The sequence below is a fragment of the Pelophylax lessonae genome (genome assembly GCF_965119305.1).
Source record: "Pelophylax lessonae genome assembly, chromosome: 1".
NCBI classification, from domain to species: Eukaryota; Metazoa; Chordata; class Amphibia; order Anura; family Ranidae; genus Pelophylax; species Pelophylax lessonae.
The window spans coordinates 59,388,027-59,415,865 of record NC_138768.1 but is presented as its reverse complement, the minus strand read 5'-3'; the positions used below and the strand labels follow the sequence as shown (position 1 = coordinate 59,415,865).

General features: G+C 44.3%; 1 protein-coding gene across 1 annotated transcript in view; it reads right to left on the bottom strand.

The window, feature by feature from the left end:
* Window positions 1–3,656: 3,656 nt before the first annotated feature.
* STARD6 (StAR related lipid transfer domain containing 6) overlaps window positions 3,657–27,839 on the bottom strand; it is a 106,143-nt gene continuing 81,960 nt past the window's right edge. The window contains exons 8-13 of the mRNA XM_082275354.1: window positions 20,144–20,234; window positions 20,011–20,060; window positions 15,364–15,490; window positions 8,904–9,021; window positions 6,276–6,369; window positions 3,657–3,832 (exon numbers count right to left, since the gene is read on the bottom strand). Coding sequence (XP_082131480.1) covers window positions 3,676–3,832; window positions 6,276–6,369; window positions 8,904–9,021; window positions 15,364–15,490; window positions 20,011–20,060; window positions 20,144–20,234 — 637 coding nt within the window. The 3' untranslated portion in view covers window positions 3,657–3,675. The remainder of the gene's footprint in view (window positions 3,833–6,275; window positions 6,370–8,903; window positions 9,022–15,363; window positions 15,491–20,010; window positions 20,061–20,143; window positions 20,235–27,839) is intronic.

Below are 27,839 nucleotides of genomic sequence, written 5' to 3'. Positions count from 1 at the left end.
GTACAAGGGATGCCAGAGCTGAGGACAAGGGTCAGCAGAAAGGTGAAATAATACAGGCAACAGAAAAGAAGCCGCTCAGGTGAGATAAGGTATTCCGGTGCAGGTCGGATCCGTCATCCAGCAGTCCAATGATCAACAAAAGAAAAGTGACCGCACTCGGAAGAAGATGAAGAAGGAAGTGATTTATTCCCCATACACTTGAAGATGAACAAACAATGCTTCACAAAGACACGGGACAGGTAAAAGAGTCCAGTGTCTTTGTGAAGCATTGTTCTTTCATCTTCAAGTGTATGGGGAATAAATCACTTCCTTCTTCATCTTCTTCCGAGTGCGGTCACTTTTCTTTTGTTGATCAGCAGAAAGGTGGGCAGGGGTCAGCAGGGTGGAGGACAGGGATCAGCAGGGTGGAGGACAGGGGTTCGCATGACGGAAGGCAGGTGTCAAAAGGGCAGTATGTGGGGCCAGCAGAGTGGAGCACAGGGGTCGGTAGGGCAGTGTATTGTACAGGGGTTGCCAGAGCTGAGGACAAGGGTCAGCAGAAAGGTGGGCAGGGGTCAGCAGGGTTGAGGACAGGGGTCTGCAGGGTGGAGGACAGGGGTCAGAAGGGTGGAGGACAGGGGTCAGCAGAGTGGAGCACAAGGGACAGTGGTAGGGCAGTGTAAGGGGTTGCCAGAGCTGAGGACAGGGGTCAGAAGGGTGGAGGACAGGGGTCAGAAGGGTGGAGGACAGGAGTCAGCAGGGTGGAGGACAGGGGTCAGCAGGGTGGAGGACAGGAGTCAGCAGGGTGGAGGACAGGGGTCAGCAGGGTGGAGGACAGGGGTCAGCAGGGTGGAGGACAGGGGTCAGCAGGGTGGAGGACAGGGGTCAGCAGGGTGGAGGACAGGGGTCACAGGTGGCAGGGCACTTAGCACAGCTCCTTCTCCCGTCCCTGCAGTGCACACAGCCTGGGCACAGTGAGCAGATCTCCTCCTCCCCAAACAGCACATACAGTAGCTGAGATCAGATTCCACAACCATAGCAGAGCATGTAGCTGGTGACTGCAGCTGTGCTGCCATTCTGATTAGGGAACTTCACAGGTCAGAACTGTGGGGTGGGGTGGGGTGGGGTGGGGGTCACAACTGAAATCTGGGGGGATGCATCCCATCCCAGCACCCCCTAGATCTGGCCATGCTTCCTCCTGCCTGCAGTGGACTGAGGGCATAATTTCAGCTTAGGCAAAATACAAGGATACATTTTTTATTATTAAAAGGTAGAGATATTTTTAAAAATGTATACTGTTGTTTTACATTGTGACATGTCAGAAATGTATTTATAAAGACTTGTAATGTTAGTGAAAGGTCCATATTAATATTTATTTGTACCAAATAAAGTAAAAAACAGACATAAAGTAGTAAATGTGTTTGTTTCCAGAATCTGAGGTTTTACTGCGGTTGTTTAAAAGGATGGTCCATCCAAAACAGATATTTGAAGGTTTGGGTTCATGCTTGTTGTCTGACTCCCCCTCCCTCTGGTACCTTCTATGTCTTATGGACTATGTCTATGTACCGATTAGTGATCGACCGATATCGTTTTTTTTATTGCCGATACCGATATTTTGGTCATCGGTATTGGCCGATATTTTCAGACATTTAATTTTTTTTTTTTTTTCCACAGGTACTCTGGTGGAGGGATCTGGGGGTCTAAAAGACCCCAACCCCCTCCTCTGCACTTAAGAGCATTCAAAACGTCAAGTTTGGCTGTTTTGAATGTTCGCATTTATTGAATTTGCCGATGAGTACCCGGAAGTAATATCATTACATCACTTCTGGGTTTTTTGCATGGAGACCCGATCAGAGGCGAATGCGGCTTTGATCGGGTCTTCTCTTCGGCGGCCGTGCAGGTAGGATGCCACAGAAGACGTCCTCTCCCGCTCCTTGTAATGACAGCCGAGCGGCTTCTCAGCTATGGACGCCGGTACCGGGGTGTGGCCTCTAGCTGCAGGCATCACCCCGGTACAGCACTTTCCCGAAATATTGGCAATATCGGTAACCTCAGGGGCCGAATCCGATATATCGGGGAAAGTGCATATCGACCCCGCCAATAATCAGTCGATCCCTAGTACCTATCCTGTTCATTATAAGGATGTCTCTCTCTGCTTATTGGACTTTACATTTATGTTCTATTCCAAGCTGGCCACTGATATTCAATGAAACATGCAGGCCCCATCCAACCTGTAAGATTCATTCTCTTTATTTTTTCAAAAAATAAACATGCATGGTTGGATCACCTGAGCGTGCATGTTTAGGTCTGCAGAGGAGGTTGGGAAAGCACGCCGAGAGACCTCCACTGCTTACCTCCATAGAAAAGAATATTGATTTATTTTTCCAAGATGGCCAATTGCTACTTCTCCAGAGACTTGATCGGTGGTGGCAGAAGAAGACTGCAGACATCCCATCACCCCATCCAGCCAATACTGGCAAAATCTTGCTTTTCTTAAAGCCCAAATGCTGAATTTGTTTCTGTCTAGGGGACAGTAAAAGCACGTTTACTTACATGATCCTCCACTAGCCCACGCTTTAATAGCGGACTTTCCCTTGGTGTCCTCATGTCCAATGCAGGGCTATGGGAACAGAGTCTGCAGGGATTGGTCTTGCAGCATGGAGGTGCCAGCCAGAGCAGAGGATCGAGTAAGTAAAATTGGTTTACCCTCTCCCCTAGACATAAACGAGCAGTTAACGAGAACTTTTACTTTACTTTCCCGGAGTTAACCTGTGTTAGGAGAAATATTTAGACTATCGCTGATGGCCTCTTATTGGAAGGTCGGCCTGACTTTGATTGTTGCATGTTTGTTCTGGGTCAGAGGCAAAGTTGAAATCAGGGGATCAGCATGACATCTGGTTAGTAGCATTTGCACAAGGATGGCAGCCTACCTATAACCTCATACCAAGATTCCAGAGTGAGAGGAAACACAGCCTGCTATTGTGTCAGGTAGATTTCACAACAGGAATCATCAGAGGATACAAGAAGGTCATATGGGGTTAATGTGGAACGTCAGTCAAATAGGTAAATACACAAATGAAATGCTGATATAGGAGCTGTTTTGCCTGCCAATTAATTTGTATTGCTGCCCATGCAGTAACGAGATATACAGAGCCCTGTCACACAGCAAAATTCTGTCTGGCAGGGGAGGGGACCTGACCTTTCTCTGATGCAGGTTCACTTATAGGTCTCCTTCCACCTCTGCCCTGTGACTAGACAGTGGAAGGAGAAGCAGCAGACCTATGAGCTCATCTCTTTGCTCTCTACTCCTTTTGGCACACTCCTTGCACTTCAGCACAAGTGATTGGATCCCTATGCTATTTCTCCCTCTTCCAGTCTGAGCTCCACTGTACAGGAACAAGAGGTTGATACCCAGTCAGATTCAGGTAATTTACCCCTTACATGTAAAAAATAAATACATTTAATGATGTATTATTGAATAAAGAGCTGTGTAATTTGCTGGAGTTCAGTTTTCCAGGACTAAGATATCGTATTTGGGTGGACGGTCACGCTCAGTGCGTAATTTTGTAGTACATGAGAATTTCATCAGACATGATGTCCATTTATATTTTCATTTATCTTTCCGGTAGCCTCAAAATTAAGTGACGCATCTTCACTGTCCTCCCAGGAGGTGGCGAGCCATGATTTATAAATAATTCAGTTCCCATTTTGAAAACATTTTTTAATTCCTTCCCGAACATTTTTGATGAGGCCTACAACATTGTTGGGTAATGCCGACTCCACCACAGATCGTGGTAGAAGACCTCCAAGTTCCGGCTGGATGTAGGCCACAAGCTTGGAATGTGCCGGGTTCCTGCATTAAACAAAAGAGGGATAAAAAAAAAAATTATATTTATCATAAGATTATTCTACATTTGGTGTCATTGATGGACATTTTTGTGGGCCAGTAGGTTTTATTTTATTTTCCATTTGGAAAGTCAGATGCATGGAGTAACGAGACATCATCATCTCCCAGTAGGAGGTCATTTGAGGGGGAGTCCACAAGAACAACTTCCTACCAATTGAATCCACCAATCTATACAAGACTTATGCCTCATACACACGCGTCGATAGTTGGCCGTGAATTTTCGGCCAACGTCCGATCGGCCGTTTTTCGGCTTGTTAGTATGATGCTTCCGACAACCGACTCCGACTTTTCGGGCCGAAAAAAATCTGGTGTGCAGGCTATAAAATTTTTGTTGGCCGTCACCACAACGGCCGATTTTCCGTCAGTCAGTACAGATTTCGGCAGACAAAAATCTGATGAGCAAGACTGGGCATGCTCAGAGATGAAAAAACACATGGAAAGTAAACCATCACATGACATCACTTCTGAAGTAGATTTTTGTTGGCCGAGAAAATTTGTGTGCAGTCTAGAGCACATTTCAACCAACAAAACACCACTCTTGACAAAAGTCGGATGATCGGTCGGCCAATAATCGTTGCGTGTGTACGAGGCATTAGTCATAAAATTGGGAACACCTAGAGACACATTCCACCCTGTCTAAATGGCAATAACCCCGACCTATTTAGGTTGATTACCCAACTTGGTTACGTTCTACTTTGAAATTATTTTATGTATTGGAGATACATGATATTATTTCAAAATAGAATGAAACTAAGTTGGGTAATTGACTCAAATGGGTCATGGTTATTGCCATCTAGACAAGGGGGAAAGCAGTGTATGAGCATTTTTGATGTGACCCGTTTCTAGGCGTTCTCAATCTCAATGACTGTCTTGTACAGATTGGTGGATTCCCCCTCTAGTGACTACCTATCAGGGGGATCCTGATAAAGGAACCCCGCAGTGGGAGACCATGAAGGCTGTATTTGCTGACCCCTCCTTCTGGCATTGCTAGACTTTGACCTCTCTAGGTGTTCCCAATTTAATGACTATATCTTGTACAGATTGGTGGATTCCCCCTCTAGTGACTACCTATCAAGGAGATATAGTGACTACCTATCAGGGAGATATAGTGACTACCTATCAGGGAGATATAGTGACTACCTATCAAGGAGATATAGTGACTACCATCAGGGAGATATAGTGACTACCTATCAGGGAGATATAGTGACTACCTATCAGGGAGATATAGTGACTACCTATCAAGGAGATATAGTGACTACCTATCAGGGAGATATAGTGACTACCTATAAGGGAGATATAGTGACTACCTATAAGGGAGATATAGTGACTACCTATCAAGGAGATATAGTGACTACCTATCAAGGAGATATAGTGACTACCTATCAGGGAGATAAAGTGACTACCTATCAGGGAGATAAAGTGACTACCTATGAGGGAGATATAGTGACTACCTATCAGGGAGATATAGTGACTACCTATCAGGGAGATATAGTGACTACCTATCAAGGAGATATAGTGACTACCATCAGGGAGATATAGTGACTACCTATCAGGGAGATATAGTGACTACCTATCAGGGAGATATAGTGACTACCTATCAAGGAGATATAGTGACTACCTATCAGGGAGATATAGTGACTACCTATAAGGGAGATATAGTGACTACCTATAAGGGAGATATAGTGACTACCTTTTTAGTGAGATATAGTGACTACCTATCAAGGAGATATAGTGACTACCTATCAGGGAGATAAAGTGACTACCTATCAGGGAGATAAAGTGACTACCTATGAGGGAGATATAGTGACTACCTATCAGGGAGATCCTGATAAAGGGACCCTGCTGCGAGACTATGAAGGCTGTATTTGTTGCCCTCTCCTTCTGGAATTGCTAGTTAACTGGCTGTTCTGTACTTCCAATGGTTTCAGATAGACAGCCATCATAATGATGGGTCAATAGGAATGTGTGGAATGCAGGAAGAACCGGGCAAGTTTCGTCACTACCAGGAAATGCTGAAGTCATCAGAATGACCTGGCATCTGGGCATAGTGCGATGGAAGGAGCATGGCTTTTGTCATCAAGAGAGAGAAAATCAGTCCATGGGGCATCTCTAGTTTTCCCTCAGTTCTCTGCATTCGGCACAGTGAACTTTTTCAAATAAATGGAATACCAATGTTGATGAAGGAGGGCGGAACCAGGGAGGGCAAAATATAAGCAGATTGAAATTCAGCTTTAACACAGTCCCAGTATTTTGCGGTGCTTACCCACATGTCCAAGTACCCCTTGCCAGTACATATGGCTTACCGGCACGTTCCCACAAAAAAAAAAAAACTGTGTCTACTGCGAATACGCATTTTAAAACATGACCTACATTTTTGTGGTGTACTTACTCAGGCAGCGGTGAACATATATATCCACATGGGTTATTGAAGCCTCGAACGTTTGAGGAATCCACTGGGCATTTTTCATAATCAATACTTATAGCTGAATGGAATATAAACAAGAGCTTTTTAAAGACATTGAACATTTTTACTTTCCTCTGTTTAGGACTACAAGCAGCTATGCCAACACACATTGACCATGAATAGTCCAATGTTGTCAGTACAAAAAAGGAGGGGGAGGTTTGGGACTTCAAATAAAGCACAGACCAAGGCTAGCCATTTGCTTCCATCCCTATATATATATATATATATATATATATATATATATTGCAATAAAGAGAGAAGTGGGGCTTTAAATGAGGCACGTGTGAAACGGCTGGTAAAATAATCAAATGTAAAAGACATTAAATAATTCATTCATATGTATAGACAAATCGAATGATAAAAAAAATAGCATAATACTTTTACATGATGATGAAAAAGAGCTGATTTGTATAAGAATCTTCCTTTACAGTTTATAAGCGAATAATACATGGTTACAGAAAATTGCATATAAAACCGACGTGTAAACGCATAAATATGCCAAAAATGCATCAAAATGGCTCGACGCGTTTCATGGAGAACCCTGAATGCGAATCTGCCCAAAACTGCCACCTATCAGTGGCGCCTATCAGTTCCCATCAGTGCCGCATTTCAGGCTCATCAATGCACATCAGTATTGCCTCATTTAGAAAAAATGAAAAACCCCAGTGGTGATAAATGAAAATATTTGGTTCAGCCCCAGTTTCTCATTTAGCCCCCTGGAAAAAATGAATTGCCCACCTCTGATCTAGCCCTTTCCCTTTCCAGCTCGACTGTGCTTGGCCCATCCCTTTTCATTCATTGGATTTCAGTTCCTTCATTCATGGAAGCTCAACATAATATTTGGGAGTTACCCAGGGTGGTCTGCATGTAAATGAAGTCTACCTAGAATCTCCGGCTCCTCTATATTGACATCCACCCATCAAAGCATTTTGATATTTGCATAACTCCTCCCAAGAGGAACTATAGGATGTATTGAAAGTGACAACAGATATGGTTTAGAAATAATGTATAGTATCTCTCTCCACAGGAATAGAAAGTTCAGCTTTGGGTAGATATTCTCTGCCATCTATTAGGTAAAAAGCCTGACAATGAAATTAACCACTTGCCGACTGCTCACAGTATATTTACTGCGGCAGTCAGCCCCTCACAGGCAAAGCGACGTAGGTCTATGTCGCTAGCCTGTGAGGCTCTGGGGAGCGAGCGCACGCCGCCGAATGCGCGCTCCTTCTCGGTCACGGACCCCCCCGCGCGTGTGCCCGGCGGACCCGATGTCCGCCGGGCACTCGCGATCGTCCGTGACAGCGAGAGAAAGGCAGGCGGCTGATGTAAACGAGCCGCCTGTCATTCTCCCCTGTGTAAGAATGGTGATCATACGGTTCTACTATGTAGGACCGTTGATCACTGTTCCTACACCTCAAGCCACAGCCAATCACAGTTAGAAACACGCCCCTAGGGACACACACACAGCCCCTCCCTCTCAAAAAAGTTAACCCCTTCACTGCCAGTGTAATTTTACAGTAACAGTGCATATGTATAGCACTGATTACTGTAGTAATGTTACTGGTAACCCCAAAAGTGTCAAAAATGTCAGTCAAGGGTCCGATCTGTCCGCCCCAATGTCGCAGTTCCGCAAAATAAATCGCAGATCGCCGCCATTATGCGTTAAAAAAAAAAAACAACAAAGATTACATAAATCTTTCCCTTCACTTTTGCGCAAACCAATCAAAATACGCTTTTTGCGATTTTTTTTTTTTTTTAACCAAACATATGTTGCAGAAAACAATCTGGCCTAAAATGTTAAAAAAATTAGATTTTTACATTTTTTTGGGGGAATTTCATATAAAAAAATTTGAAAAATATTATTTTTGCAAAATTCATGCTCTTTTTTTGTTTATAGCGCATGATCAAAAAATCGCACAGGTGATCAAATACCACCAAAAGAAAGCTCTGTTTGTGGGAAAAAAAGGACGCCAAATTCGTTTAGGTACAGCGTCGCACGGCCGCGTAATTGTCCGTTAAAGTCACGCAGTGCCGAATCGCAAAATAGGCCCTGGTCAGGAAGGGGGTAAAATCTTCCGGGGCTTAAGTGGTTAAATGAAATCTCCGCACCTAAGTCTGGGAGCCTCAGACTCATTTACAAAGATTAGAGTAGGAAGTACAGCTGATGGGGCAAAGGGGTGATTTCATCATTTAGCCTGCATTCACACTTGGGGCTTTGTGAACGCATGCACATACGCCCATTTTTTGCACCACACGCATAGGGCAGACTATTAATTTGAATTGGCCACCTTACGCTTGCCAAAACATAGCAATATAGTGCATGACCAGCTTTTAGAGCGTCAACTGCCATGTGTGTTTTTTCCATGTAAAAATGTGCATCGTTTTTGCTGTATTTGGGGTGCCATTAACAACGAATGGCAACACAAGCATGATGCATGGTTTTGCTTGCTTAGTAAACTGTCATGATTTTGCACCCATTGACAAAACATTAGGTATGAATTCAGGCTCAGTCTTCAAGCACAACATAAAAAAAAGGAACAAAACCGCACTCACTGTTAGTAGTGATGACTCCTCCGTCATACCTCCTGATGTGTATTAGATCCACAAACTCTCTGGATGAAATAAGCCCCATCCCATATGTGTGTGTGATGGAGCGAGCGATCACAGTGTCCTACAATAAGAAAACTTGATTGGCAAAGCAATACAGAAAAACGCCATTCACAGCAAAGATCAAACCAATTTGACTAAAACTAGTCTAACAAGGATAGCTCCGATCCACGATCCCGAGGAACGGTGATGAGCCAGCCTGGGTAAGAACGACACTGGACCCCTGGACAGGTAAGTGTTTCTTTAATAAAAGTCAGCAGCTACAATATTTGTAGCTGCTGGCTTTTACATTTTTGGTGGAAGACTAATGGGCCATACACACTATAAGATTTTCTGAATACTTTTTCCTTTAGATTTACCAAAACCATATAATATGAGGTCAAACCTAAACACTTTTAATTTGTATGCAATCTGGCAGGCCCTTGCACTACATAGAAAAGGTAAATCTGAAGGAAAAAGTCTTCAGAAAATCTTATAGTGTGTATGGCCCTTTAAGATCTTCTTTATGTGCTTGGCTGTAGCAACTGGGATTGTGTGTAAACCCCCTCCCACCTCCAGCTGCCACCACCACACCACAATTTCAGCACTCTGGATGCGTTTTTGCATGTGCGTTTACATGCATTCTTTACACTTTTCTTATGCATTCCAGTGCATTTTTCTTCTTTTTTAAAAATGTTGACACTTGAAAAATCTTAGGACAATGGTTTCTTCTGTACGTTCCAGTGTGTTTACATGTGTATTGACTAGTGATGCACTGATATATCAGCCACCGAAAATTATCAGCCAAAAATAGGGTTATCGGCATTTTTCCAATAGAAAAAAACCCAAAATTTTGCCGATAATGGCATGCTGCATCCCCTTATCTTTAATTGATTGTCTTCAATGGAAAAAATGCCCCCTAGTGACTTCAATGCAAAATTGCATCCTATTGACTTCAATGCAAACACACCCCCTAGTGATTTCAATGTAAAATGGTGTTCCATTGACTTCAATGCAAAAACTCCCCCTAGTGACTTCAATGCAAAATTGTATTCCCTTGCCTTCAATGCAAAAACTCCCCCTAGTGACTTTAATGCAAAAATTCCCCCTGTAGAAAATCATTAATAATGATTAAGCACAAGATGTATGTATGAAACTTGCACTTCACTTGCAACATTTTGGAATTAAAGGCATTTGAAACTTATTGTGTTCCCACAGAGGCGGGCCGGGGCCAGCACTCTATGGGATATCCTATCTCCTGCCAATTACTACACACTATACACCTGGAGCAGCGTTTTCCTTTCTTCAAAAATTCCCCCTAGTGACTTCAGTGCAAAATCGCGCTCCCTTGACTCAAATGCAAAAACTCTCCCTAGTGACTTCAATGCAAAATTGCATCCTATTGACTTCAATGTAAATACACCTCCTAGTGATTTCAATACAAAATCGCGTCCAATTGACTTCAATGCAAAAACGCCCCCTAGTGAGTTCAATGCAAAATGGCGTCCCATTGGCTTCAATGCAAAAACACCCCTTAGTGATTTCAATGCAAAATCTCATTCCCTTGGCTTTAATGCAAAAACGCCCCCTAGTGACTTCAATGCAAAATCGCATCCCATTGACTTCAATGCAAAAAGGCCCCCTAGTGACTTAAATGCAAAATGGCGTCCCATTGGCTTTAATGCAAAAACACCCCCTAATGACTTCAATGCAAAATCACATTCCCTAGACTTGAATGTAAAAATGCCCCCTAGTGACTTCAATGCAAAATCGCATCCCATTGACTTCAATGCAAAAACGCCCCCTAGTGACTTCAATGCAAAATCACATCCTATTGACTTCAATGCAAAAAACACCCCCTAGTGACTTCAATGCAAAATCCCTTCCCTTGATTTTAATGCAAAAACAGCAGCCACATGAATTCAATTTTAAAAAAAAGTTAAAAACAGCGTGCTTCAGTTTCTGTTTTCGGGCCAAGTGCATCCTGAATTTTCGGTTTCAGTTTCGGCACCGGAATTTTAATTTCAGTGCACCACTCGTTTTGACATGTTCCAGGTGAAAATAAACTGCAGCATGCTTGACTTTTGGGGAAAACACTGGTATGAACGAGGGCCCTTGGAATACACGGCAATTACTGTACATGTGTTCTGAGTATGTTTGAAAAATGCACTGGAAAGCGTGGTGGTGTGAACGTGGTGGTGTGAACCAGCCATACATAAGGCGATGGTAGTAAAAGGGTAAAAATTATGCAAAAATGTTTTGGGGCCCTTTTTTGAAGATAAATATTAATAGATATCTCCTTATTTATTTATTTTTTTAATTATCATTGGAAAACTGTGCCAAACTAGTAAATAAATATAATTTTTGTAAACTTTTACCTGTATATATTTAATGCCGCTACCATGATTCAGCACCTGACGTGTATGGGGCTATGTGTGCGTTAGATGTTGTTTTTAGTAGGGCCAAGAAACACATTGCCCATTTTGACTTTTTCTTTCCTACCTAAACACACTGACACTAAGGGGTCTATATCTAAGACATTCATGAATGCCAGAAGCATTTGTTCAAACTAAAGAAAGTTTTTACTGTATGTTTTCGAAGTGATTAATTCTTGTATCAACAGCTCCACCTAGTGGTCAAAATGCAGTAACGCTTTTTCATAGTTATTTCAGAAAGCTATACTGCATTTTGGCCACGAGAGGGCGCAGGTCATAGAAGAATTAAAGTGGAGTTCCACCCTATTTTTATACTTACCTCCATCTTCTCGCTCCGGGTCACCTGAAAAAGAAATGGATAATCGCATATTTTTTTTTTTTTTACTTACCTCGTAGCGAAGAAAAAATACTTACCTTACTTCCTTCTTCCTCCTTCCTCGGCCGCGGCCCGTCGTCACTTCCTGGCTCTGCAATGATTCCTGGGAGCTGAACGTCATAGCTCCCAGGAATCATTGCGCCTGCACCGGCCCCGACGTCACTTCCGGGTCGCGCGCGTCATCCCCTTCTAAACAGCTTCTGGGCATGCCCAGAAGCTGTAGAGGGATGACGCGCGCGACCCGGAAGTGACGTCGGGGCCGGCGCAGAGCATCGTGGGACCGAAGAAGGCGGAAGAAGACGCGGAAGGGGATCTCGCTGGCTTCAAGCTGCCCACATCTGAGATGGCAGCGCTGGACAAGACGTTTGCAAGGTAAGTATTTGTCCTAACAGGTAAGTGCAACCCGGGACAGATCAGAGGCTAGCCATTGTGGAATGTACTAGCCCTGACTGTCCCGGGGGTATTAAAAAAAAATAAAAAATCCAGGGTGGAACTCCGCTTTAATCACTGTCTTAGAATACATACATTGGCAATTCTTTCAGTATGCACAAATGCTTCTAACATTCATGCAACAAATGTTTTATAAACAGACCCCTTACTATAAAACCATTTATTGTACCTAATACACACTAACCTGGAGCGAACCCTGATCTCACTATTTTATTTATTGTTATTTTAACATTAGAGAGCGCTGTGGTGAACAGCAACTTATGGACTGAATGCATGTGTGATGATCTTCCCACAAAGAGAGCTTTCTTTTGGTGGTATTTGATCACTTGTGCAATTTTTTTTATTTTTTGCGCTATAAACAAAAAAAGGGCGACAATTCTGAAAAAAAAATATATATATATATATTTTCACTTTCTGCTATATAACATTCCCAAAAAAAATGTAAAAATCAATTTTTTTCATCATTTTAGGCCAATTTGTATTCTGCTACATATTTTTTGTTAAAAAAAAAAGTCGCAATAAGCGTATTTTGATTGTTTTGCGCAAAAGTAATCGCGTCTACTAACTATAGGAAAGATTTATGTCATTTTTTTTTTTTTTTACTAGTAATGGTGGCGATCTGCGATTTTTAGCGGGACTGCGACATTGCAGCAGACAGATCAGACCCCTGACTGACTTTTGTGACACTTTTGGGGGTACCAGTGACATTACTACAGTAATCAGTGCTAAAAATATGCACTGTTACTGTGATAATGACACTGGCAGGGAAGGGGTTACCACAGTGGTGATCAAAGGGTTAAATGTGAGCCTAGGGGAGTGTTTTCTAACTGGGGGAGGGACTTGTGAAATGACCATAGAGACCTGTGATCCTATATAGAAGGATCACAGGCGCTCTGATCATTTCAGAGAGAAGAACGGTCAGCTGTGTTTACAACAGCCGACCGTCCTTCTTTCTCAGCGGGGAGCGATCGAAGGTGCTCGGCGGCAATCGCAGCCACTGGTCCCGTGGATCGGCATCCCCGCTGCCTAGTGGGGGCGGGAGCGCGCACTGCGGCGAACCGACCTACCCAAACCTTGATTCGCACAGCCGAGCCAACCTGCAGCAGTATATCTGTGGCAAGCGATCGGCAAGTGGTTAAAATTGCTGAACTGCAAAGCATTGGGGCCGTACATTTGGAGGCAAGCAGTTGGGGAGGAGGGTGCAATTAACACAGATCAACCGCCTGTTTTTTTGTCCCCTCTGCCACCAATGTGCACTAAGCCTAAAGATGACCGTACCCTCTAAATCACAGAAGGACACTTGAAATAACTTTCCAGTCTCAGGGAACCCCAGCTAATAATCACTAGATCCACAACTCATGATACATTAGTGGGATGGTCAGTAGGAAGAATGCTCCTTACACTTGTGGTCATTGGGAATTGTCCCACTTACAGATAGCTAAAAGGATCAATGGTGTCAGTGTGTAGACTTAGATAAAAAAGAAAGGAGCGACCGGTTTCCAGAGAAATGCGACTTCTAAAGTATAGTCCGTAAATGTTTATTAAAAAGTAGCAACATGTACATCATGCTAACGTGTTTTGGGGAATAGACCCCCTTCTTCAGGGCTGTTGTTGCGTACTATTTGATGGGAACAGTTCTTATGAATGGGTATGTTGGATCAAGGTTTCAGAAATCAGGATAGCAGGATACCAGCTTTAGGCCCCTTTCACGCTTATGCAACCTAAAAGTCGCACGATTTTACTGCCGCGATTTTACCACGATTTTGCTGTGATTGTTACTGGACAATGCCTATGTCTTTGGACCTCAAAACGCATTAAAAGCGTCCCAAAGTAGTGCAGGGACTATTTTGAAGTTGTTGCGATTTGAAGTCATACAGATATGAATGGTACTCATTGGAAATCATAGTGTACGACTTGTCATGTAACTTTGCAGTCCCAAAATGCAGGACAAGGGGCACAAGTGTAAAAGGGGCCTTAGTTGTATAGACAGGAATGAACAGCTATAGGCTGCCTAGAAAATTAAAGCTACCATCCTGGTTTCTGAAACCATGATCCAACATAACTGTGCATGGGAATTGCTCCAATCAAATAGTATACAGAAACAGCCCTGAAGAAGGGGGTCTATTCCCCGAAACACGTTAGCTTGATGTGCATGTTGCTACTTTTTAATAAACATTTACGAACCATACTTTGGAAGTTGCATTTCTCTGGACACTGGGTGCTCCTTTCTTTTTATCTAATTCCTTGTACACACGCAACGATTTTTGGCCGTGAATTTTCGGCCAACGTCCAATCGGCCGATTGTCGGCTTGTTAGTATGATGCTTCCGACAACCGACTGCGACTTTTTGGCCGAACAAAATCTGGTGTGCATGCTATAAAATTTTTGTTGGCCGTCAACAGAACGGCTGATTGTTCGTCAGTCAGTACAGATTTCGGCAGACCAAAATCAGATGAGCAAGACAGGGCATGCTCAGAGAAGAAAAAACACATGGAAAGTAAACCAGCACATGACATCACTTCTGAAGTTGGTTGTTGTTGGCCGAAAAAATTTGTGTGCAGTCTAGAGCACATTTCAACCAACACAACAACACTGGACAAAAGACGGCCGATCGGTCGGCCAACAATCGTTGTGTGTGTACGAGGCATAAGTCTACATGCTGGAAGGACCTTAAGGTTGCACAGAAAAGGCAGCAGCCCAATCCCCAAGAGGGACCATCACCACCATTCATCACTGGGCACCATCCACCAGAAGTCATCCCTTCCTTTTTTCCCATACGAATACCCACCCAGGACCAATCCAGTCAGTCCAGCACGGTCTCCAAAACAAGCTAGATACTCTCCAGTGGTGTCAGTGGGATCTTAGAGACAGAAATTGCTCAAGGAACCTCTAACAACCTCTGGAGGAATCCTAGGATCCCATGGAACCCTGGTTGAGAAACCCTACTTTAGATTTACCAAAACTACAAACAAACCTAAACTACTCTAAACTCTAAAACTATGAAGACTAATTTTATTTCATACATATTTGTGATATTCATTGACTTGGGAAAAGTTTGTTACCCTAATTAATGAATGAAGTTTTATGAATTTTCCCTTTTTTTTTTTTTTTTTGTAACCAATCTCCTAAGTGAAACCTATAACAAGCTTATGAGAAGGTGATAGACCTGGTCAATGCGCTCTACGATGGAGTAATGTTTTAAGGCTTTGTCCCACTTTCTCCTGTGTTCATCAATGTACATAAATGGAATGACTTTCTCCGGCACCTCTTCAATTATCCCTTCTCCGCGGTATCTGAATTTTCGGGGGGAAAAAAAAGATATGTATGAATTAGAATGGAACTGTAACCAACACTCAAAAACTTATTGGTTACACTGACACTGACTTAAGCCCCGTACACACGATAGGAAATTCGGCCGGGAAATTTCGTCCAACGACCGATCTGCCGATTTTCGGCTTGTTAGTATGGTGCTTCCGACAGCCGACTCCAACTTTTCGGCCGAAAAAATCCTGATGTGCAGGCATTAAAATTTTTGTCCTCCGTCAACACACGTCCAATTTTCGTCTCATTAGTACAGATTTCGATGGGGAAAAATCTTATGAGCAAGACTAGGCATGCTCAGAGATGAAAGAACACATAGATAGCAATCCAACACATGACATCACTTCTAAAATAGAATTCTGTCGTACGGGAAAATTCATGTGCAGTCTAGAGCACATTCCAACCAACAGACATGCACTCTGGACAAAAGACGGACAACTGGTCGGCGGAAATTCGTAACGTGTGTACGAGGCTTTAGAGCTAGACCCCATCAAGACAAGATCATCCAGTGCCCCCCACCCTTTATTATGTGCGAGCTTATGAGGACGGGGAGAGAGAACACAGCCCGCACCTTCTCCCAGCTCTCTCCTCCTCTCCTGGGCTGACAGAAGTAATGATGCCACTACTCCTGTCAGCCTTATAGTAGAAGGAACTTGCGACACACATGCTGCACCTAGGGCAGCTGTCCCTTCTGTCCACCCCATGTCCTGGCCCTGCTGGACCCATATACACTGAACAAAATTATAAACGCAGCACTTTTGTTTTTGCCCCCATTTTTCATAAGCTGAACTCAACAATCTAAGACTTTTCTATGTACACAAAAGGCCTATTTCTCTCAAATATTGTTCACAAATCTGTGTAAATCTGTGTTAGTGAGCACTTCTCCTTTGCCGAGATAATCCATCTACCTCACAGGTGTGGCATATCAAGATGCTGATTAGACAGCATGATTATTGCACAGGTGTGCCTTAGGCTGGCCACAATAAAAGGCCACTCTACAATGTGCAGTTTTATCACACAGCACAATGCCACAGATGTCGCAGGTTTTGAGGGAGCGTGCATTTGGCATGCTGACACAAATGTTCACCAGAGCTGTTGCCCGTGAATTGAATGTTAATTTCTCTACCATAAGTTGTCTCCAAAGGCGTTTCAGAGAATTTGGCAGTACATCCAACTGGCCTCACAACCGCAGACCACGTGTAACCACACCAGCCCAGGACCTCCACATCCAGCATCTTCACCTCCAAGAACGTCTGAGACCAGCCACCCGGACAGCTGCTGCAACAATCGGTTTCCATAACCAAAGAATTTCTGCACAAACTGTCAGCAACCATCTCAGGGAAGCTCATCTGCATGCTCATCGTCCTCATCGGGGTCTGCACCTTACTGCAGTTCGTTGTCGTAACCGACTTGAGTGTGCAAATGCTCACATTCAATGGCGTCTGGCACTTTGGAGAGGTGTTCTCTTCACGGATGAATCCCGGTTTTCCTAGATCCTTGAGTTCAGCTCATGAAAAATGGGGGCAAAAACAAGTGCTGCATTTATAATTTTGTTCAGTATACTTCTTCCTCTGTCACCTTTTTGCATAGAAAGAAGCCCGTGTACATCTGTTCTAAAAAGGTCCTACTGGTTCAGGGTTTCTTCATCGCTCCTCACCACTAGACATGTGTGGTTAGTTTTGTTCCGAATGGAAATGGTAAAGTCAGAAGGTTTTTAATCTTAATGCATTCTATGATAAAAAGCCTTCTGTGTGCAGCAGCCCCCCTAATACTTACCTGAGCCCCCATCTCTATCCAGCAATGTCCACGAGTGCCTCAGCCATCCGGGACTCTTCCCTCCTGATTGGCTGAGACACAGCAGCGGTGCCATTGGCTCCTGCTGCTGTCAGTCAAACTCAATTAGTCAAATAGAAGAGAGAGAGGGGTTTGGCCAAACAGCAGCTCCGTGTCTGAATGGACACGCGGAGTTGCGGCTCGGCTTGGGTGCCCCCATAGCAAGCTGTTAGCTGTGGGGCACTCAACAGGAGGGAGGCGCCAGGAGCTCCAGCCAGGGACCTGAGAAGAGGAGGATCTGGGCTGCCCTGTTAAAAACCAACTGCACAGAGGAGGTAAGTATAACATGTTTTTATTTTAATAGAAAAAAAAATGAGAGTTTACGATCACTTTAGCAACCATGACTGTACTACTATACAAGCAACTACTCCAGGGAGAGGATCAGGAGTCTTTATTTTTACACACTATGATTGCTTTTAACTATAAATTGTAAAGTTATAAGCAACCATTTTTTTCTGAATGAAAACTATTCATTCAGTGTATACTATTGTGATTAGCTGTCATTGGCCACAGTTAGCCACATGGTACAGATTGATTTTAATTGGCTCTGTCTGTACCATGTGATCACTGTGACCAATCACAAAGCTCATCACAATTATACACAATGAATGACATGAATCAAAGCCCTTCATTATGTACAACTGTGATCTGCTGTGATTGGCCATGGTGATCACATGGTACCAGTAGCAGGCTGGTACAGTGATTTGTCATCAGCTGTGTCCCATAGTCACAGTGGGTGACAGATTGTGCCTGGGCGTGGCCTGATCCTGGAAGGACAGATATGACATCCTCCCAGGATAACAGGGCTTCCACTGGGCCATCATATATTACATTCGGCCGGGGGGGAGGCAGGTAATCACAGTCCAGGTCAAGTTCATTTTAACCACTTTGCCACTGAGTACCGTAGTACTACTGCGGCAAAGTGGCTCGTTATCGCCTGACGACGTAGACCTACATCGTCAGACACTCCCCCTTGTGGGCGGCGCTGCGCGCCACCGGAGGCTCGCTCCCGCTGTATTCAGTCACAGCGGGAGTCGAGCCAGGGGAGGAGCAGCGGCGATCGCCGCTGCTCTGCCCCGATCGTCGGGGATCTAGTGTGGAGATCCGCCCGCCTGTGTAAACACAAGCGGGCGGATATCCCAAGTGACAGGGAGTGACAGATTGGAGTGTTCAGCATAGCTGAACACTCCGATCTGTCCCTGGCTCACACAGTCACCTCCCCCCCCACACGTCAGTAAGCACCAGGCATACATTAACCCCTCCCTCTCCAATAAAATTAACTCCTTCCCTGCCAGTGTCATTTTTACAGTAACAGTGCATATATATAGCACTGATTACTGCAGTAATGTCACTGGTACCCCCAAAAGTGTCAAAAATGTCAGCCAAGGGTCCGATCTGTCCGCCGCAATGTCACAGTCCCGCAAAAAATAAATCGCAGATCGCCGCCATTACACGTTAAAAAAAAAAAACACCAAAAATGACAGAAATCTTTCCCTTTGTTAGTAAACGCAATAACTTTTGCGCAAACCAATCAAAATACGCTTTTTGTGAATTTTTTTACCAAACATAGGTAGCAGAAAACAAATTGGCCAAAAATTTAAAAAAATTTTGATTTTTACATTTTTTTGGGGGGAATTTCATATAAAAAATGTGAAAAATATTGTTGTTTTTTCAAAATTTACGCTCTTTTTTTGTTTATAGCCCAAAAAGTAGAAATCGCACAGGTGATCAAATACCAGCAAAAGAAAGCTCTGTTTGTGGGAAAAAAAGGACGTAAATTTCGCTTGGGTACGGCGTTGCACGACCGCGCAATTGTCAGTGAAAGTTGCACAGCGCCGAATCGCAAAAAGTGGCCCAGACGTAAGACAGCAAAATGCTCTAGTGGTAAAGTGGTTAAGGCTGAACTCCATCCTTCCCCTCAGTGTTGCACAGTTGTACTGACCCCCTCCTGTACTGAAATTGCCAATTTCTCTGCACACTGTGAGCTTCTAACAATTTGCATTAGAAGCTGCAGCAAATCAGATAGAGCCCGCCTCATTTCCTGGACATCCAGCATAACTTAGCGCTTTCTTCCCCACCCTTATTGCTCCTGGCCTGCCCCTTTTATTCATTGGATTTCAGTTCTTTCAATCATGGAAGCTTGGCATCACCTGTAGGTATTACGTAATGGGGTCTGCATGCCAATACAGCTTGTCTAAGAACGTCAACTATTACTGAATGCCATCCACCCATCAAGGCATTTTTGATTTTGTTCATAACCCCTCCCAAGAGCCAAGTTGCTGTTTACAACAGGGTTGAGGGCTCTTGAGAGGCAGGGTACTGTGATGTTTTTAGGAAGCTATGTACAGCAACCTGCCAGCCCCTCCCACCAGTCTGTATCTTCCTGCATTGCGTAGAGAAGCACAAAGGCCCAGTGATGACATTACAGGGGCTAAAATAAGGTATATAAAGAGAATGGAAAGGTTTGGTCTAGAAATGTTATTGGCATGTTGATGAGATCAGAGAGAGGAGGAACCATGGAAGGCAACATATAAGGAAAATAAACTTCAGCTTTAAAGGAAATAAGCTGTTTAACATTAACAAGGAATTGTATTGATTTGCAGTACAGAATCCCACTGCTTGGACCTCCTCCACTCTGACCATACCTCTGGTTACTTACATATTTCCTGTGTATTCTTTGGACGGTTTCCATGAAACAATGATATCGTTCTAGAAAGAATACACAATCCACATTAGACAATATTTTCTGGAGAAAAAAATGTATTTTCCTCATCAGTATGATCTGTACTCACGGGGGATTTGGCCAATTTCCAGCCCGAGTTATCCTCATGATAGGATAAAACCTTCTGTGAGATCTCATCCGCTATCTTCTTATAATCCATCCTGGAATGATAAAATTATAGGAAACTTTAAATGTAATGTAGCACTACCCCCTTGAGGATTGCTGCTTAGCGTATGTTCTTCTGCACTGCTTTGACCCTGTGACCCGTCCAACCCTCCTGACACTCTAGGCTCAGACATATTGCATGTACCTTTTAAGTAATACACTCACACAGTATATAAATTAACTTTAACTTTACTCAAGAAATAAATGTAGCACTGCCCCCTAGAGAGCTGCTGAGAATTACACTTTCTTGGGTCCCCTGGGTTACAAATAGCAACTGACAGTAGATAAACGGCAATAACAGTTCTTAGCTCAGACAATAATCAGTCCAGGGGATTTGTTTTTTTTGTTTTATTTAGAACTGGGATGGGAGAAGGGATGAGTGGGATACTCCAACTATCAACTATGCACAAACATGAGGACAACTGTCTGTAGAATGTGGCAAGGCCGCTGCTTCACCTTGCCACAGAAGTGAAGATAAATTGACTGTTCCAGTATTGAATATTCTCTTCAGGGTTAACAACCTGGCATCCCCTTTACTATCACTGCCTGTGTGCTGACACCCGTCCACTGATTCTAGCCACTGGAGTGGTGCCCTTTCTTAGGCAGACCCTTTGGCAAGCTCCCTGTACTCACGGACACTGTTTTTCCAGAGTTGCTCTGCCTTCACCTTCACAGTCAGTTTCACTGGACCTCTGGGTTCAGCCACACTTTCCTGGTCCACTAGGCCGACCGCCTGTGACCACCATCCACAGCAAAAAGGAGGAGGAGAGACAGCCGTCACCCTCCTCCTGGGACCTGGCTTCCCGCCCAAAGACACCCTGCCACATGTGCCCTTGGCTTTTATAACCTATCCCAAAATGCACCACTGTCTGTACCAACCCACTGAGATAGTTACAAAGCCTGCGCGTCACTGGCTGGGTTTCCTCCACTGTCCAACATGCTCCCCTATTGGACACAGTGGGGACACTCCCTCAGACCAGATGAATTACACATAGATACATGCAACAGGCCTGACTAGAAATCCTGCTCCCTTGTTAAGCAGACAGAGCGACTAGCTTTTACCTACCACTCTCCTGATAAGCAGGCAGAGAAAACTATACTCCCTACCTAGCACCGGTCTAGGAGGGTGCTACATAAAGGTGTAAGATTATATCAGTCAGCTAAACTCTGAACAAATTACCAGAGTTCAGCAGGACTGATATCAAGAAAACAAGGATAAACAAATTGTTATAACACCAACGAATATCAATTGTTTAGAACATACAAGTAAATCTATCAATTATATGCAACCATAAGCACTCAAGCTAAAGAGAAACCCTGACTGGCCTATACCACCTGTATCCTAATGAGAGATATAGTAGTCTAAGCATCCGAATCAAGTCCCCTTTAAGAGAAACTTTACAATAATGTCCCTCCCTTGCAAGGCCTTGCTATAATCTTCACCGGCAGTTGGATCTCTTATAATGAACAGTTTCCAATATGACTTTGTGCATAACAAGTTATGCAAAGTATCTGATTGTAATCCTAAAAAATGTTGGAGTTGCTTCAGTTTCCCAATGTCTGTGTTCAGTGTATTAGAATCTGTGATAAATGCAGTCTAAACCTCGAGCAGGTACCCTCTCAACAAATCCTGATGTCCATCTCCAAGGGCCCTGGGGAACAGGCGATGCAGTCTTCTATGCTCTGTGACCTGAAGATGGCTGCGCTCTGCTGTTTCAGGGGTTCTTCCGACTCCACTCTATCAGCGATACTGCAAAGATGTCTGCAATGCTGCGACAGACATCCGTTCTACCGGGGCTGAGTCTGAAAACGGGTCAGGCGATGTGCAGTAGGCCGCAATCTGCTGTCTAACTCTCTCTGCACGGCAGGCTGGTGTGCACACGACAGGTCTCAGAAGCAAGAGGCCTAAATTCTGTTTAGCTGATACTTTTATAGTTTTTCCCAAGATGCCTCGCTGTCCCCAAACTTTATGGGAAAGATAGTTCCTGAATGATCCAGCCGTATAGTCACCACCTTACAGAGGACTACAGTTCCCCCAACGCCATTCTCTATAATATCAAGATTTAATCCTGGATCCAATACTAGAGGGACGTAGAGACAATCCAAAGGAACAAAGGATAAATCTGCACTTTCAGAATATGGTAGTCCGGTCCCGGCTACAGTAACATGTAATAGAGGGTTAAAGCACACTGAACACCATATACATATATAAACCGACTACATATAGTAATCCAGGCGTTAGATACACTATACTTAAAGTGGTCTTAAACCCAAAAGCAAACATTTGTATTGCAGCTTTCCCATTCTTAGAAGTGATGGCTGCGTAAGTTTTCTTTTTGGCAAGGGTGTGCTGGAAAGTCTATTGATGCTGGTGCTGGGGGATCTATTGTCGCTAGGGGGGTGTAGTGTTGCTTGGGGAGCGTGTATTTTTACTTGGGGGTCTGTTGTTGCTGGGGAGGTCTAATATTGCTGGTGGGGAATCTGTTGTTGCTGGGGAAGGGGGTTCTTATGTTGCTGGGGGTCAATTGTTGCTTGGAGGGATCCATTGTTGAAGGAGCGGTCTATTGATGTTGGCTGCTGGGAGATCTGTTGTTGTCGCTGGAGGCCTATTGATATTGGGGATGTATAGTTGCTGGGGGTTTATTGTGGGGGATTTATTCTTGCTGGGGGTGTCTATTGTTGTGGGGGGGAATTTATTGTTGCTGGGGGGGTAACTATTATTGTGGGGGGGATCTATTGTTGCTGGGGGTGTCTATTGTTGTGGTGTGAATGTATTGTTGCTGGGGGTGTCTATTGTTGCGGGGGGGATCTATTGTTGATGAGGGTGTCTATTATTGTGGGGGGGTCTATTGTTACTGGGGGGGTGTCTATTGTTGGGGGGGGGGATATATGGTTGCTGGGGGGCTCTATTGTTGCTGGTGGGTCAATTGTTGTGGGGGAGGGGTCTATTGTTGCTGGATAGGGGAATCTATACTGTGTGCACAATTATTGGGCAAGCATTGAGCTACAGGGCTCTCAAACCTGAATATTTAAGAAAGTAAAAGTGAGGTTTTGGCTTTTGTAGGAGAATATCTGTGTGCACAATTATTGGGCAACTAGTGTGCAGGATTATTATGCAACTAAATGAAAAATAAAAATTTTCCCATCTCACTTGTTTGTTTTCATCTGTTAGAGCCGGTTCACACTGAGACGACGCGACTTCGGGGGGCGACCTGTGAAGTCGCGTGCACCGCTGTGCACCGCGACTTCGGCGCGACTTGCAGGGACTTCACATAATGGAAGTCAATGCAAGTCGCCTCCAGGTCGCCCCAAAGTAGTACAGGACCCTTTTTCTAAGTCGGAGCGACTTGTGTCGCTCCTATTAGAACGGGTCCTGTACTACTCAATGGACCGCGACCGACCGCGACTTGTCAGGCTGACAAGTCGCGGCAGTGTGAATGGGCTCTTAAAGTGAGAATAATAAACAATAAACGTAAAATTTACAAATAAACATTTTTGAAATTTCCAAAAAAAAATAAAAAATTAGTGACCAATATAGCCCCCCTTCTTAGCACTAGGTAGGTGATTCGGCACAGGAGAGCCGCTCTGCCGCGTATTACTATGTTATGCAGTCAGCAAGTGGTTAGGTAAAAGGTTGAGGGGAGTTACAGCCCATTAATTGCGAAACCTAAAGGTCCTTTCACACGGGCTTTCCACCTGGCGGACTCTGTTTTGCTCGACGGGGGATCGATCTGCTGATCCCCACTGAACAGGCTGATGACAGGTCAGTCTCCCCTCACTGTACTGAGGGGGACCTGTCAGATCCCAGCTCTCCTCTATGGGAGATCAGATCCGATCCTCCAGACGGATGGAAAATAGGGCTTCCCTCCATCTGGAATTCACAGACAGGATCGGATCGGATAGCAGCGGGTGTCAGCGGACATGTCCCCAATGACATCCGCCGCTCCATAGGGGTGCATGGAGCATCCGATCAGGTCTGCCTGAAAAACTGACAGACGGACCTGATCGCAAAGCCAGTGTGAAAGGGGCCTTACTCTGAATCTCCCATGCCCCCTTTGGATATGTGGAATTTTCCCGTGACATACTTGAACCAAGCTACAGTATGTATGTCTCAACAAATGTTTCACATATCACAATGTTTGTACATCTGACAACTGGTGATTGAATGGTATGTACTAAATACTTTGGCCTGTACACCCTTTATTTCTAAATAAAGAATATATATATATATATATATATATATATATATATATATATATATATATATAATAAAAAATAAAAAACTTCAGACTAAGCCGTCCAATAAGCAAAAAAGCAAAAAATCACTAGGGTGTTGTGACTTACTGGTTTCTTTTATCAAAGAGGCAAATAATGAGCCTTTGGACCTGGAAAGCCCAAAGCCAAGCCTGCTGTGTAAAAAAAAAAAAAAAGAAAAAAAGAAAACATTTTAATGTATAAAAAAAAAAGTCATTTTTTTATTGGAAAAAAAAAAGAACTTAAAGCCCAACTCCGGGAATCAGAAAAAAACTTTCCCTTGAAGTTGGACTGGGTTCACTTTAAAAAGTTTGGGCAATGATAGCCCAAGTGAACTATTTCCAGTACTAAGTGATGCTGCTGTTTGCGCTGTGTGCCTAGAATTAATTGATAAAATTCTATGATTCTTTAACGCCCTCTAGTGTTTGCCATCTCACCCTGCACAGGTAATTCAGTAACCTCAGAGGAATCAGTGTTCTGTCAGAAAATCAGATTTCCCTACCTACGTAATTTCCGGTGCGGGTTCATCATGCACCAGCTGTAGCTGCGTCACGCATGCGCGGAATAGGTAGGGAATTTTGATAACATCGTAAGGGGTGAATCAAAAGATCGGGCAGCTAGATAGATGTTTGTTATAAGAGATCCCGCTGCCCGACCCATTGGTGCGCATGAGCCGGCGCATGCGTAGTAGGACTTTTACCTGACCCCTTACGATGTTATCAAAATTCCCTACCTATTCTGTGCATGCCAAATATGACGTGTGACACGGCTACAAGCTGCTGCATGACGAATCCACAGCTGATCTCAACCGGAAATGACGTAGGTAGGGAAATCTGACGGGGTAAGGAAATCTGATAGAACACCGGGCCAGCCAGCACTGCTTGGGACTGCACTGTGTTTGATGCTCTGGGATGGCGGGTCGACAAGCGCAGGGCACGATCTAGCAGTCACCTAGACAGGTAGATTGCAATCGATGGGTTGCCGACCCCCGCTGTAAAACCCAATATAACTGGGAGGCCACATGGGCCCTCTGGAGCATAGATGGGGTCGCTACGACCCCTCAAGCTCCACCACTGAATCTATCAATCGACTTGTGTACAGTCAGCCTGTCAGATGTTTTCTGAATGATCTGTGCTGCCTGCTATAGCCAGCAACATTAATCATTGTATTCTGCCAGAGGGGAGAATACCGGCAGAATACAATAGCACAGTGGGAGTGATTCCCCCATCCACATCAAGTGTGTAGATGGGGTAATCTTCTCTTTTTTTTCACTCAACTCCCTGGTTGAACAAATAAAAAAAAAATGCTCTTTCCTTTACACTTGCTTTTCTTTTATATGTTGGCTTTTTACATTGTGTAGCTTTGTAATCTTTGGATTAACAAAGACTGGTGCACATGGAAAATGCTCCTGTTTCTAAAACTCCTAAAGGGAATCAAATGATTTATAAAACAAACTTTGCATAGTAATTTGCCCAGTGAAAGTGCATGTACATTTGTTCTGTGCAAATAAGAGCAAAATAAATAAATAAATTGTCATTAGTCTATTTTCTGTGCTGGTTGTATGTTTTTTATTAAAATGTAAAATACTCTATTTGGCCACTAGAGGGCATGAAAGAATCATAGAATTTTATCAATGAATACTAGGCTTACTTTGATTGCCAAAGGTGGAGAGGCCGGAGTTCTGCTGAGAACTGCAACCACTTCACTTCCAGTGACTGTACACCGGGAATAATTGGAGATTTCAACCAATTTTCACAGAACAGGCGACAGCGTATACAGTCTAGTGCACACTATAATGAGTGGACATTTTTAGTCCGTTCGCTAGTAATCAACAATATCATGGCAGCCTCCAAGGCAGCAACAACTAGCAGGTGAACTAACAATGTTTACTTATTATAGCGTGTACCAGACTGTATGGACTGCCAGTGATCTGTGAAAACACCAAGTGGGTGAAATCTCCAATTATTCCTGATGTACAGTCACTGGAAGTGAAGTAGTTGAAGTTCTCAGCAAGATTGAGCTTTCGGTAGAACACCGGCAGTTGACATCCTGATCCCCGCCTCAGCCAATCTGAGGAAGCCTTGTATTCATTGATAGGAACACAAGGCTTCCTCTGAATGGCTGACAAGCATTCAAGCTGACTTGATTTTGTTGCTCTGCAGACGGGGAGTCGCCTCCATTGCTGTAGAACACGGCTGTAGAACAGACCCAAACAAACTTTTTCAATTGAAACCTGTAATTGAACTTTAAAGAGGAAGTAAACTCTTCCTTCTTTTTTTTCTTTTTTTGCTTCCCTGAAAAGTAAATGCATAATGTGCTAGTATGCACATACTGCTGGCTCAGGCTGGTAATGCTGTGGGTACTGCTGACTGGTACTGCTGACTCAGCTTGGTACTGCTGACTCAGGCTGATACTGTGCTGTAGGTACTGCTTGCTGGTACTGCTGTGGGTACTGCTGGCTCAGGCTGGTAATGCTGTGCGTACTGCTGGCTGGTACTGCTTGCTCAGGTTGGTACTGCTGACTCAGATGGGTACTGTGCTGTGGGTACTGCTGGCTCAGACAGGTACTGCTGTGGGTACTGCTGGCTCAGGCTGGTACTGCTGGCTGGTACTGTTGTGGGTACTGCTGGCTGGTACTGCTGACTCTGGCTGGTACTGCTGTGGGTACTGCTGGTTCTGCTGTGGGGACTGCTGGCTCTGGCTGGTACTGCTGTGGGTACTGCTGGCTCAGTCTGGTAATGCTGTGGGTACTGCTGGCTGCTACTGCTGTGGGTACTGCTGGCTCAGGTTAGTACTGCTGACTCAGGCTGGTACTGCTGGTTGGTACTGCTGGCTCAGGCTGGTACTACTGGCTTTTACTGCTGGCTGGTACTGCTGTGGGTACTGCTGGCTCAGGCTGGTACTGCTGGCTGGTACTGTGCTGTAGGTACTGCTGGCTGGTACTGCTGTGGGTACTGCTGACGCTGGCTGGTACTGCTGTGGGTACTGCTGGCTCTGCTTTGGGTATTGCTGGCTCTGGCTGGCACTGCTGGCAATGGCTGGTACTGCTGTGCGTACTGCTGGTTCTAGCTGGTACTGCTGTGGGTACTGCTGGTTCTGCTGTGGGTACTGCTGGCTCTGGCTGGTACTGCTGGCTCTGGCAGGTACTGCTGTGAGTACTGCTGGCTGATACAGTTGGTTCTGGCTGGTACTGTTGTGAGTACTGCTGGCCCTGGCTGGTACCGCTGTGGGTACTGCTGGTTCTGGCTGGTACCGTTGTGGGTTCTGCTGGTTCTGGCTGGTACCGCTGTGGGTACTGCTGGCTCTGGCTGGTACTGCTGTGGGTACTGCTGGCTCTGGAAGGTACT